Genomic DNA, 12,627 nt, shown 5'->3' with positions numbered 1-12,627 from the left:
AGTGCTGACCTTGGTCCCCCCAGCTGTAGCCTGAGGTGTGGGACTCTGGAAGTCTATGTGGTGATTTATGGGAAGGAAGTCTCCTGGAAACCCCATGGAGGAGACCAGGCCAACAGCCCCTCCTGGGACCTACAAAGGAATAGGTGGATCCTGCCCTCTCATTCTCACCCTTTCCCTCCTCCAGGGCCCTGCACTCAGAAGGCAAGTTCCCGAAAGGTAAGGCCTGTCCCTCTTGCAAAAGGCTGCTACTTATTTTTCTGCTGAAAAACTTAGTAAAGGGAAATTTGCAAATACGCAGAGAGCTGCCCCAGGCGGAGCAGAAGTACGGAGGGAGAGGCCAGCCACACTCTTCCGGACCCAGCACAGGCCTCCCAGGACGGCAGTGGGGAGGTGCTGCCCCCACCCATCCTGTGCTCTCCCAGTACAGGTCTTTTCCACCCCTCGTGTTCTTCCCATCTGTCCTCACATCCCGCCCCCCACTTAATTAGCCAGGCTGTAAATGACCCATGGATTCTTGGTAGATGAACATGCTTGAGCCAGGAACTTATCTCAGCCCACGGGAAAGGACCTGACCCCAGTTGGCTACTCACTGCTTGGCGCCCAGGCTCACCTGCTCTGAGCCAGTTTCTGTCGGTCCCACCTCACAGGAGTGACTGATGATTCACGGGAGGAAAGCATAAGTAGCATGTGCGCTTCCTGAGTCAGGGATGGTGCTGACCCAGCAGGAAGGTCCTTAAATCATGGCTAGTCCATTTTATTCTCATATCAACCCTGTGACACTGTCACTACCTTCTTACAGATTAGAAAACTCGAGGCTCAGAGTGGTTAGGGGACTTTGCCGAATCTGTCAGTTCTTGAGTGACAGAACTAAACCAGGTCTTCCCATCTGCATCGCCCTTCCTTTGGCTTTGAGGTAACCAGATCCCCCTCTAGCAACCAGCCTCTTCTTGCCAGGGCATGTGGCAGGGTGGAAGGTAGCCAGCCAGGTATTCAGCAGCCCTTTCTTCCTGGCTTCAAGAATGATGGGCACACTGGCTCAGTGCCTATAGTTCAGAGGTTAGGGAGCCAGTCACATGAACTGAGGTTGGCAGGTTCAAACCTAGCCCGGGCCTGCTAGACAATGACACCTGCAACAAAAAAATAGCTGGGCGATGTGGCAGGCACCTGTAGTCCCAGCTGCTAGGGTGACTGAGGCAAGAAAATCATTTAAGCATAAGAGTTTGAGGTTGCTGTGAGCTGTGATGCCATGGGACTCTACCGAGGGTGACATAGTGAGACTCCGTCTCAAAAAAAAAAAAAAAGAAAATGATGGGCACAGAGGAGCTCTGCTGCCACGGAGACACCTGGCAACCCTGTGCCACTGGCCTGCCCTGCCCTGAGCTGGGGCGACAGGCTGCTCACGTCTCCCATCCCCGCCCCGATCAGGGTGTGCCGTGCTCACGCTTCAGTCTGTGAATGTGCTGCGCAAGTACCTTTCTCTCCTGGACCTGCCCCTGTGCCTGCTCCACACCCAGGATGTCCTCTTCGTACTCACCGGTGAAGAAGTGGCACAGGCCAAGGTGAGGAATGCTTTGACTCAGATCCGTGCCCCAGAACCCCTGGCTCCTCTAAGCGCTGCCTGTGCAGAAGCCCTGACCAAAGTAAGGCCTCCACACTGGCTCAGCATCTGATAGACCTGCAGAGGCATAGATTTTCAATTACCTTGACCTTTTTGTTTTAAATTATAAAAGTAAAGATGAATGCAGTAGCTCATACCTATAATCTACATACTTAGGAGACTGAGGCCAGAAGATTACTTGAGCTCAGGAGTTTAAGACCAGCCTCAGCAACATAGCAAAAGTCTGCCTCAACTGAAATAATAATAATAATATGTGCTTTTTAAAAAAGTAAATAATATATGTTCATGGTAGAAAATCTAGAAATACAAAAAAACATCAAAAAGAAAATAAAAATAAGAAAATCACCTGAGGCCAGGCGTGGTGGCTCAGGCCTGTAATCCTAGCACTCTGAGAGGCCAAGGTGTGTAGATTGCCTGAGCTCATGAATTTGAGACCAGCCTGAGCTAGAGTGAGACCTCACCTCTAAAAATAGCTGGGTGTTGTGGTGGGCGCCTGTAGTCCCAGGTACTCAAGAGGCTGAGGCAAGAGAATCAGCTGACCTCCAAGAGTTTGAGGTTGCTGCGAGCTATGATGCCACAGCACTCTACCCGGACAACAAAGTGAGACTCTGTCTCAAAAGAAAAAAAAGAAGGGGAGGGAAGGGAACTTTTCTTATTTTTTGAGATTCTTGATACATTAACTAAAAACAAACAGGTTACAGGGCAATGTGTATATAGTGCAATACATTTTTACATATACACATACATGAAAAAAACAAAGAACATGTAAAAAATATTAACTGATTGCCATTGGGTGGGGGAAATTTTAGGTGAGTTTAATTTTTTTCTTTAAAAAAAATTTTTTTTTTTTTGTAGAGACAGAGTCTCACTTTATCACCCTCAGTAGAGCGCAGTGGCATCGCACAGCTCATAGCAACCTCCAACTCTTGGGCTCAGGAGATTCTCTTGCCTCCGCTTCCCTAGTAGCTGGAACTACAGGCACCCGCCACAATGCCCAGCTGTTTTTGTTTGTTTGTTTTGTGTAGCAGGCCTGGGCCAGGATCGAACCCACTAGCCCCAGAACATGTGCCCAGTGCCCTAACCACTGAGCTATGATGTCCTTCTTTCAAATCTGTAAACATATTAAAAGATAATCATGGGTGGCGCCTGTGGCTCAAAGAGTAGGGCGCCGGAACCATATGCCAGAGGTGGCAGGTTCAAACCCAGCCCCGGCCAAATACCAAAAAAAAAAAAAAAAAAAAAGATAATCATGTATTATTTATATATTTCAATAGATTCATACATACTCAGACCAAGTAATTTTTATTTCTAGAATTTTATCCTAAGGAAATGAACAAAGATTTATCCATAAATCTATGGGCAAAGATATTTATTAGAATAATTTATAATAGGACGGCACCTATGGCTCTGTGAGTAGGGCACCAGCCCCATATACTGAGGGTGGTGGGTTTAAACCCAGCCCCGGCCAAACTGCAAGAAAAAAATAGCCAGGCGTTGTGGTGGGTGCCTGTAGTCCCAGCCACTTGGAAGGCTGAGGCAAGAGAATCACTTAAGCCCAGGAGTTGGAGGTTGCTGTGAGCTGTGTGATGCCACGGCACTCTACCGAGGGAGACAAAGTGACACTCTATCTCTTAAAAAAAAAAAGATAATTTATAATAGCCAAAAATATTCAGTAGCTGAGTGATACAGAACTATATAACCAGTAGGATCTCAGTTTTGAAAGATATGTAGTAGGGCGGCGCCTCCGGCTCAAAGGGGTAGAGCGCCCGTCCCATATGCCGAAGGTGGCGGGTTCAAACCCAGCCCCGGCCAAAAAAAAAAAAAAAGATATGTAGTAAAATGCTCTAAAAGAGGGGGGGAAGGCAGAGATATAAAGTTACACATACAATTTTGATAGGTTGTGTTAGTCCCTTGGAAAATATAACACAAATCAATAGGAAAGCCAGGCGCAGTGGTTCATGCCTGTAATCCTAGCACTCTGGAAGGCTGAGATGGGTGGATCACTTGAGCTCACCAGTTGGAGACCAGCCTGGGCAAAAAGCGAGATCCCGTCTCTACTAAAAAAGTAGAAAAACTGAGGTAAGAGGATTGTTTGAGCCCAAGAATTGGAGGTTGCTGCAAGCTGTGATGCCACAGCACTCGACCAGGGCTATGGCTTGAGGCTACACCTCAAAAAAAAAAAAAGAAATCAATAGAAAAATATAGTTTGTATGCTTGGTGCCTGTAGCTTAGTGCTTAGGGCCTTGGCCACCTGCACCAGGGCTGGTGGGTTCAAACCTAGCCCAGGCCAGGTAAACAACAGTGACAACAACAACAAAATAACCGAGTGTTGTAGTGGGCACCTGTAGTCCAGTTATGTGGGAGGCGGAGGCAAGAGAATCGCTTAAGCGCAAGAGTTTGAGGTTGCTGTGAGCTGTGATGCTACAGCACTCTACTGAGTGTGACATAGTGAGACTCTGTCTAAAAAAAAAAAAAAATATATATATATATATATATATGTAGTAAAAACCCATATTGAGTGAGTGCTAGAAGTTACTGAGAGGCTTGGGGATCTCAACAGATGGGCTACACAGCACATGATGTAGGAAACCCTTGTAACTTGGTTTCAAGTAGACAAATCAAGTATGGTTTAGACTACAAAGTTCATCCTTTCTCTCAGTGTTTTCCTAAACATTTTATTTTTATTTATGGTCTTCAAAATTTTAACACTGTTCTGGGAGTTGACACTTCACAGGGGAGGACATGCAGGATGGAGAAGGTGAATAGAGGGTCCTGGGCACAGGCAGCGTCTGTACAGGGATTTGGCACCATGTAGTTTCATGGGAGGAAGGATTTAAGGTGAGGAGGCCACAGCTGAAAATAACGGAAACAGCTCCAGGGCACGTGTTCCATAACGGGTTCTTTTTGATCCTTCTAGAGAGCCATGTCCTGCCACCACAGCCAGCTTCTCTGGTTCCGCCGCCTCTATGTTCTCTTCTCCCGGTACATGAGAATCAACTCACTGCACTTCCTCCAAAGCCTTGAAGAACTTTCAGATCCAAGGAACAAAGGGGGAAGATAGGTCAGAAATACAGGAGACCTGGCCTGGAGTAGCCTTTGCAAAAGGGAGCCCATGCCGGCCAGGGGCTGTCCAGACTTGCTCCCCTGGGATAAAACCCAAAGAACCCAAACCAAAACAACCTGAGGATAATAATAGCTAGCCTGATAGCTTCTCAAGTTCTTCTGAAAAATGATTTGCACGGTGACAGCATTGTGTATGTAAAATCTGTCAGAGCCTGGGCTGGTCATTGTTATTACAAACGAACGTAAAAGTGCTCTGAAAACACTTCACAGACATAAACACACACACACTATATGGAATTAGTTCCACCACAGTTCCTTTGACTTTTCTTTGTTGCCTATTTATCAGAATTTGTATCTGAAGAAAACATTCGTTTGACTGGCAGTCACTGACTGGAGTGTCCACATGTGATCATTGCCAAGGGTGCTATTTCATACAGAGATGGTTGTGTGGACCTGCCTCAGAGAGCTTGTGGTTGAATTTCTGAGCTCTCAGCTCTCAATCTTTTGGGTAAAGTAAGAAATAGGAAGTGAAATCTGGAATTTTTTTTTTTTTTGTAGAGACAGAGTCTCACTGTACCGCCCTCGGGTAGAGTGCCGTGGCGTCACACGGCTCACAGCAACCTCTAACTCTTGGGCTTATGTGATTCTCTTGCCTCAGCCTCCCGAGCAGCTGGGACTACACACGCCCGCCACAACGCCCGGCTATTTTTTTGTTGCAGTTTGGCCGGGGCTGGGTTTGAACCCGCCACCCTCGGCATATGGGGCCGGCGCCCTACTCACTGAGCCACAGGCACCGCCACTGGAATTTTTTTTAATGTTCAAGAACCTGATGCCTTATAGTGCTGCATGTTGGGCATGGTAGCTCATACCTATATTTCCAGCAACTCAGAAGGCTTAGAATTGCTTTAGGCCAAGAGTTTGAGAACAGCCTAAGCAACTTAGTGAGACTACCATCTCTTAAGAAGATGAAAAAAATCACCCAGGTATGGTGGCTCATGCCTGTAGTCCCAGCTACTTGGGAGGCTGAGGTGGGAGAATCACTTGAACCCAGGAATTCGAGGCTATAGGGAGTGATGATAACACCAGTGCACTCCAGCCTGCATGAAAGAGCAAGATCTTATCTCAAAAAATTTCTTTTCCTACAAACTAAAGATCTCTGAAAGATCTGGCTTGCAAATGACTTTCCGAGTCCAGTTAATGGTCCAGGGAAGTGGCCTATGGAAGGGATGCTTAGCATGAAGAGCACAGGTTGGTTTGTTGTTTGAAGCCAGAAGAACCAGCAGGGTAATCATAGGCACGGCGCTGAACCTTTCTCTGCCTCAGTTCTCTCATCTTCAGCATAGGGAGTAATGATAGTCTCAATCTTAGAGTTTGGAACTAGAATGATTCAGGAAGGTGACCAAGAGCACAGGTGTGCACTGCCTCCAGTGAGAACTCCCTCTGTCAGAGGAAGCCCTGAACTGCGCTCTCCACAGCAGCCATTACAGATCTGCTTGTTCAGCCTCTTCTCCCAAACTTGCTCTGCTTTGCTCCCTGTCACCATTATCTTGAATGCCTCCTAGGAGCCAGGTGAGACTGACCGAACTATTCCTGAAGCCGGAATCAAAAATGCAGATCTGATTGTTAATCTCTCTACTTAAAATTTGTCAACAGAAGGGCTGGGCACAGTGGCTCACACCTGTGATCCCAGCACTATGGGAGGCCGAGGCAGGTGGATTGCCTGAGCTCACAGGTTTGAGACCCACCTGAGTCAGAGTGAGACCCTACCCCTAAAAATAGCCAGGAGGTGTGCTGGGCACAGGTAGTCCCAGCCACCTACGTGGGAGGCTGAGGCAAGAGTATCACTTAAGCCCTGGAGTTTGAGGTTGCTGTGAGCTATGACACCACGTCACTCTACCAAGGGTGACAAAGTAAGACTCTGTCTCAAAAAAAAAAAAAAAAAAAAAAATTTGTCAGCAGCTCCTATAGCCTTCATAAAGTGCAACCAGAAGCAAGTCACAAACACTGGCTAGAGAGTAGTGGGATAGGCTGACTTCTGACCTGCTACTGTGAAGACTAACATTGACCCTGCCTTTCTGGACAGCAGTTTTCTCCTGACCTAAGGAATATTTAGAAAGTCAAAATGAATACATGGAGATCATCAGAGTATTACTTACAATAGCAAAACTGGAAAAATCTAGTGATGGGATTATATTTTGAAACAAGGAAGGCCAGGCGATGTGGCTCACGCCTCTAATCCCAGAACTCTGGGAGGCCGAGGCAGGTAGATTGCCTGAGTTCATGAGTTAAAGACTAGCCTGAGCTAGAGTGAGACCCTGTCTCTAAAAATAGCTGGGCATTGTGGCCGGTGCCTGTAGTCCCAGTTACTTGGGAGGCTGAGGCAAGAGAATTACTTGAGCCCAAGAGTTTGAGATTGCCATGAGCTGTGACACCACTGCACTCTACCCAGGGCAACTAAGTGAGACACTGTCTGAAAAAAAAAAGAAAAGAGAAAGGAAGGGAAGGGAAGGGAGAAAAGAGAAGAAAAATAAGGAAATACATTTCCAAGGCATATTGTTAAGTGATAAAAAGATTTAGGACAGTCTTAGTGAGCAAGTTGTACCTCTGCACCACACACTTGTGTAGACATGGGAGGTATCTCTAGAAACAGAGCTTGCCTCTGAGGAAGACTTGGGTGAGAGGAGAGGAATGGATATCTTTTGTCCTTCTGAATTTTTGTACCATGACTATACAGTAACTGTTCAAAAGTATTTTTACATCTTTGATGTTAGAAAGATGTATGGAATTATCAATAGTTGCTCCTGGGTGGAAATGTGAGACTTATTTTCTGCCTCTTTGTTATTGTTTTACTGTATATTCCAACTTTTTAAAAAGGTAAATTAATTAAAAGATTAATTAATAAATTAATTAAAAATAAACCAGTGTCTTCATTTATTGAATGCCTGGTGGATGTCACTTGAGGGTAAGATCCCACTACCCCTCTCTCCGTCCCAGCACCTTCTCTGCCATTGCCCCGTAGCCAGTGCGGTGCTCAGAGGGTGGGTGCATCTGACCCTGAGGTCCACTCTGAAGCTGGGGAGAGGCCAGGACAGCAGCACAGGAGGAAAGGAAGCCCCTAGAGCAGTGATTTTTACTCAGTGTGCTGCAAACATTTTTAAAGATCATTAATTAATTATTTTCAAAAGAAGTTCAAAGCACAGTAAGTATGGTCTTTTCTTAACTCTCTCTCTCTTTTTTTTTTTTGAGAGTCTCAAGCTGTTGCTTTTGGTAGAGTGCTGTAGCATCACAGCTGACAGCAAACTCAAACTCTTGGGCTTAAGTGGTTCTCTTGTCTCAGCCTCCCAAGTAGCTGGGACTATAGGCACCTGACACACTGCCTGGCTATTTTTTGTTGCAGTTGTCATTGTTTGGCAGGCCTGGGCTAGATTTGAACCCACCAGTTCTGGTGTATGTGGCTGGCACTCTAGCTGCTTGAGCTACAGTCACTGAGCCATTTTTTTTTGACCAACATAATTTAAGTGTGCCCCAGAAGTTTAACTATAATGGGAATCATGGTGGGAAAGAATGTAAAGTACATCCAGGAGAACTAAAGTGAGTAAACAGACATTCCAGAAGGAAAAAGAGCTACAGACGCAGCAGGGATAATAAAGGAGGACCTACATATTCTGAAAGAGACTTGAGCCAGTGCATCGCAAGAGCCCACCAAATCCTAAACCACCTTCAATGTTTAAGAAAGACACATAGATATCCTATGAAATTCTTCAATTCCATGGGCTTGGTGCCTGTAACACAGTGGTTATGGCGCTGGCCACATACACCAAGGCTGGCAGGTTCGAACCCAGCCCAGGCCAGCTAAACAACAATGACAACTGCAACAAAAAATAGCTGGGTGTTGTGGCTGCGTCTGTAGTCCCAGCTACTTGGGAGGCTGAGGCAAGAGAATCGCTTAAGTCCAAGAGTTTGAGGTTGCTGTGACCTGTGATGCCACAGCACTCTACCCAGGGTAACAAAGTCGGACTCTGTCTTAAAAAAAAAAAAGTAAATTCCTCCATTCCAAGTGAGAGAAGGAAAATGAAAGAATTCTAAGGGTCCTTTCTGGGACCCAGCAGGGCTATAAAAGGTAAAGCCTCATGGTGCAGGATGACAAATAGTAAACAACCTTGTTTTTTTAAGGTTGTCAACAGAAAAGAACCCAAACTTTGTAAAATAATTTAAAGAGGTTTATTCTGAGCCACGTGAGCGTGATGATAGCTGGAGCCATGCCCAGGAACCTGTGAGCAAGGGGACTCACCATGGCTGGGTAACAGTTTGGTTTCCTCTTTCAAAAGTATTCAGAAAAGCCAATTGAGATTAATTTTCAGGGGAAGAGGCAGAAGTCCCTTTAGAACACACCTCCAAATCAAAATTAAGATCCTGACCAACAAATACCTAGAGAAAGAGATAACAGCTTAGACTACACCAGGACCATCAACCAAGAATGTGAGGTCTGGAGCTCAGAAGGACTTACTGGTTCTGCCCAAGGAGAAGCTCAAAGTTGGGGTCCAAAGGGGGCCATGCTGGTAGTTAGTGCAGAGTTTGGGCTACTCTTTTGGAAGGTCCTAAGTGTTCTTTGGTCCCCATGTTGGGTGTCATCTTGTCAATGGAAAAGAGTCCAAATTTTATAAAATAATCTTAAAGAGGTTTATTCTGAGCCAACTATGAATGGCCATCACCCCAGGCCTTGACAAGCCTTGAGCAAGTAGTTTGGTTTTATACATTTTTTTTTAAACTTTAATTTTTTTTTTTTTTTTTTTTGTAGAGACAGAGTCTCACTTTATGGCCCTCAGTAGAGTGCCGTGGCCTCACACAGCTCACAGCAACCTCCAACTCCTGGGCTTAAGCGATTCTCTTGCCTCAGCCTCCCGAGTAGCTGGGACTACAGGCGCCCGCCACAACGCCTGGCTATTTTTTGGTTGCAGTTTGGCCGGGGCTGGGTTTGAACCCGCCACCCTCCGTACATGGGGCTGGCGCCCCACCGACTGAGCCACAGGCGCCACCCTGGTTTTATACATTTTAAGGAAACAAGAATTACATGTCAAGTCTTTTTTTTTTTTTTTTTTGTGGTTTTTGGCTGGGGCTGGGTTTGAACCCACCACCTCCGGCATATGGGACCGGCGCCCCACTCCTTGAGCCACATGCACCACCCTACATGTCAAGTCTTAAGTCAGCATGTGGTATGTGTACATTGGATTGGCTTATAAAGATGGTACATCTCAAAGTGGGGCAATTACAGGTTATCTGTGACTTAAAGATTCTTTGATATAAATTTAGTTAAAGAAATAAAGCTTTGTCTAAAGGCTTGGAATATTTTGAGTTAAGATAAGGAAGTCTGCTAATCAAAAGTAAGTTACCAGACATAGACTCACAAGATCTGTTGAGTAAATTGAGGACCTGCAAGTGTGATTTAAGCTTTGTCTTGGCCTGTTAATGAGTTACAAAGGATATCTCCAAGAAGGGAGGGGACGCGGAAAGGCATGTCTGACTCCCTTCTCATGGTCAGCATCTCAGCTTTTCAGTATTTCTCGGGTCTCCTTAGCCAAGAGGGAGTCCATTCAGTTAGCTGGGGTGGAGAGATCAGCTTTTTTTTTTAGAGACAGAGTGTTACTCTATGGCCCTCAGTAGAGTGCCGTGGCATCACAGCTCACAGCAACCTCCAACTCCTGGGCTTAGGCGATTCTATTGCCTCAGCCTCCAGAGCAGCTGGGACTACAGGTGCCCACCACAACGCCTGGCTACTTTTTGTTGCAGTTTGGCTGGGGCCGAGTTCAAACCCGCCACCCTCGGTATATGGGGCCAGCGCCCTACCCACTGAGCCACCGGCACCACCCGATCAAGCTTTTATTTTAGTTCACAGGATTTAGTCTGGATTAGTAGGGACTACAAGCTAACTGCCTACAGAATTGAAAAGCCTGTAAATTCCAAATTAATGAAGGAGAAAGCAGAAAATGAAGAGAAATTTAAAAGTCAGCAAAAGTAAGAATAAAAGGAAAAGAGGAAACAAAGTACAAAATGTAATTAAACATAAAAGAAGTAATACAAAAAGAATAAAAGTCAGATAGTTACTTTAGAAATATATGAATGGGCTGACTTTCCCTATCAAAACAGACCATCAAATTGACTGAGAAAATAAAACCTAGCTATGCCTAAAAGTGACAAAGACTTTTAAAATAAAAGGATGAACCAGATAGTAAGCAAACAGAAAGAAAGGAAGAGCCACACTACGAATCCAGGTCAAGCCAAATACAACATCAAAAAGCATTAAACTTAACAAAGATGGGCATTTTATAATGAAACGGATTCATTCCATGAGACCATATGCACCAAACATCACAGTAGCCAGATGCATAGAACAAAACCTCCCAGAAATACAATATCTTTATTAAAAAAAAACACAGTAATCTCAAGAGACTTTAGTATTCTTTCAAAATTTTCACAAATCAAGTTGGCATAAAGTAAAAACATATTGGCGGCGCGCATAGCCCAGTGGGTAGGGCACTGGCCACATACACCTAGGCTGGCTGGTTCAAACCCAGCCTGGGCCAGCTAAACAACAATAACAACTGCAACAACAAAAAAAAAGCTGGGCATTGTGGTGGGCACCTATATCCCAGCTACTTCGGAGGCTGAGGCAAGAGAGTCGCTTAAGACCAGGAGTTGGAGGTTGCTGTGAGCTGTGACACCACAGCACTCTACTAAGGGCAACATAGTGAGACTCTGTCTCTTAAAAAAAAAAAAAGATTACTTTATATGAAATCTGTACTTAGGTAATTTATAGTTTTAAATGCTTTAATATTCAAAAAGATTGAGAGTAAGTCAGCTCGGCACTTATAGCTCAAGAGGCTAAGGCACCAGCCACATACACCAGAGCTGGCCTGCCAAACAACGACAGCTATAACCAAAAAGTAGCCGGGCATTGTGGCGGGCGCCAGTAGTCCCAGCTACTTGGGAGGCTGGGGCAAGAGAATTGCTTAAGCCAGGAGTTGGAAGTTGCTGTGAGCTGTGATGCCACAGCACTCTACCCAGGGTGAGAGCTTGAGGCTCTGTCTCAAAAAAAAAAAGAGATTGAGAATAAGTCAACTACATGATATAATTTAAAAAAATAAACTAATAAGGATTTAATATAGATGAAAGATAAAATAAGCAAAACAAAACAAATAAGTATAAAGGATAAATTTCTTTGAAAAATGAAACAAAATAAGCAAACACATGGTATGCCTAAGTTAGAAAAAGAGAACATGGCTTGGCACCCGTAGCTCAGTGGTTACAGTGCCAGCCACATATACTGGGGCTGGCAGGTTCAAACCCAGCCTGGGCCTGCTAAACAATGACAAATACAACAACAACAAAATAGCTGGGCATTGTGACAAGCGTCTGTAGTCCCAGCTACCTGGGAGGAGGCTGAGACAAAAGAATCGCTTAAGCCCAAAAGTTTGACGTTGCTACGAGCTGTGATGCTACAGCACTCTACCCAGGGCAACATAGTGAGACTCTGTCTCAAAAAAAAAGAAAAGAAAAAAAAAGAAAATCAAAGTGCAGTTATTTTTATTTATTTATTTATTTAGTGAGACTCTGTCTCACTTTATCGCCCTTGTTTGAGTGCTGTAGCATCACAGCTCACAGCAACCTCCAACTCCTGGGCTTAGGTGATCCTCTTGCCTCACTCTGCCTCCCAAGTAGCTGGGACTACAGGCACCCACTTCAATGCCCGGCTATTTTTTTGTTGCAGTTTGGCCGGGGCCAGGTTCGAACCCGCCACCTTGGTATATGGGACCACACCCTACCCACTGAGCCACAGGCACCAGCCCAAAGTGCCATGAAAATGAAAAGGACTGAAAAAATTAATTCCGTGGTAACAAAATTGCAAGTCGAGAGGGAATGGATGATTTTGTAGGCAGTGAAATAAGTAG

The 12,627-nt window shown here is 45.2% G+C and overlaps 1 protein-coding gene across 1 annotated transcript in view; it reads left to right on the top strand.

The window, feature by feature from the left end:
• Positions 1 to 7,599, top strand: part of PIGL (phosphatidylinositol glycan anchor biosynthesis class L) — a 79,935-nt gene extending 72,336 nt beyond the window's left edge. Inside the window, exons 5-7 of the mRNA XM_053568633.1 lie at positions 185 to 216; positions 1,426 to 1,559; positions 4,536 to 7,599. Of these exons, the coding sequence (XP_053424608.1) occupies positions 185 to 216; positions 1,426 to 1,559; positions 4,536 to 4,679 (310 nt within the window). The 3' untranslated portion in view covers positions 4,680 to 7,599. The remainder of the gene's footprint in view (positions 1 to 184; positions 217 to 1,425; positions 1,560 to 4,535) is intronic.
• Positions 7,600 to 12,627: the final 5,028 nt, after the last annotated feature.

Source organism: Nycticebus coucang, chromosome 18 (genome assembly GCF_027406575.1).
Source record: "Nycticebus coucang isolate mNycCou1 chromosome 18, mNycCou1.pri, whole genome shotgun sequence".
NCBI classification, from domain to species: domain Eukaryota; kingdom Metazoa; phylum Chordata; class Mammalia; order Primates; family Lorisidae; genus Nycticebus; species Nycticebus coucang.
This window is presented reverse-complemented; position numbering and strand designations above follow the sequence as displayed.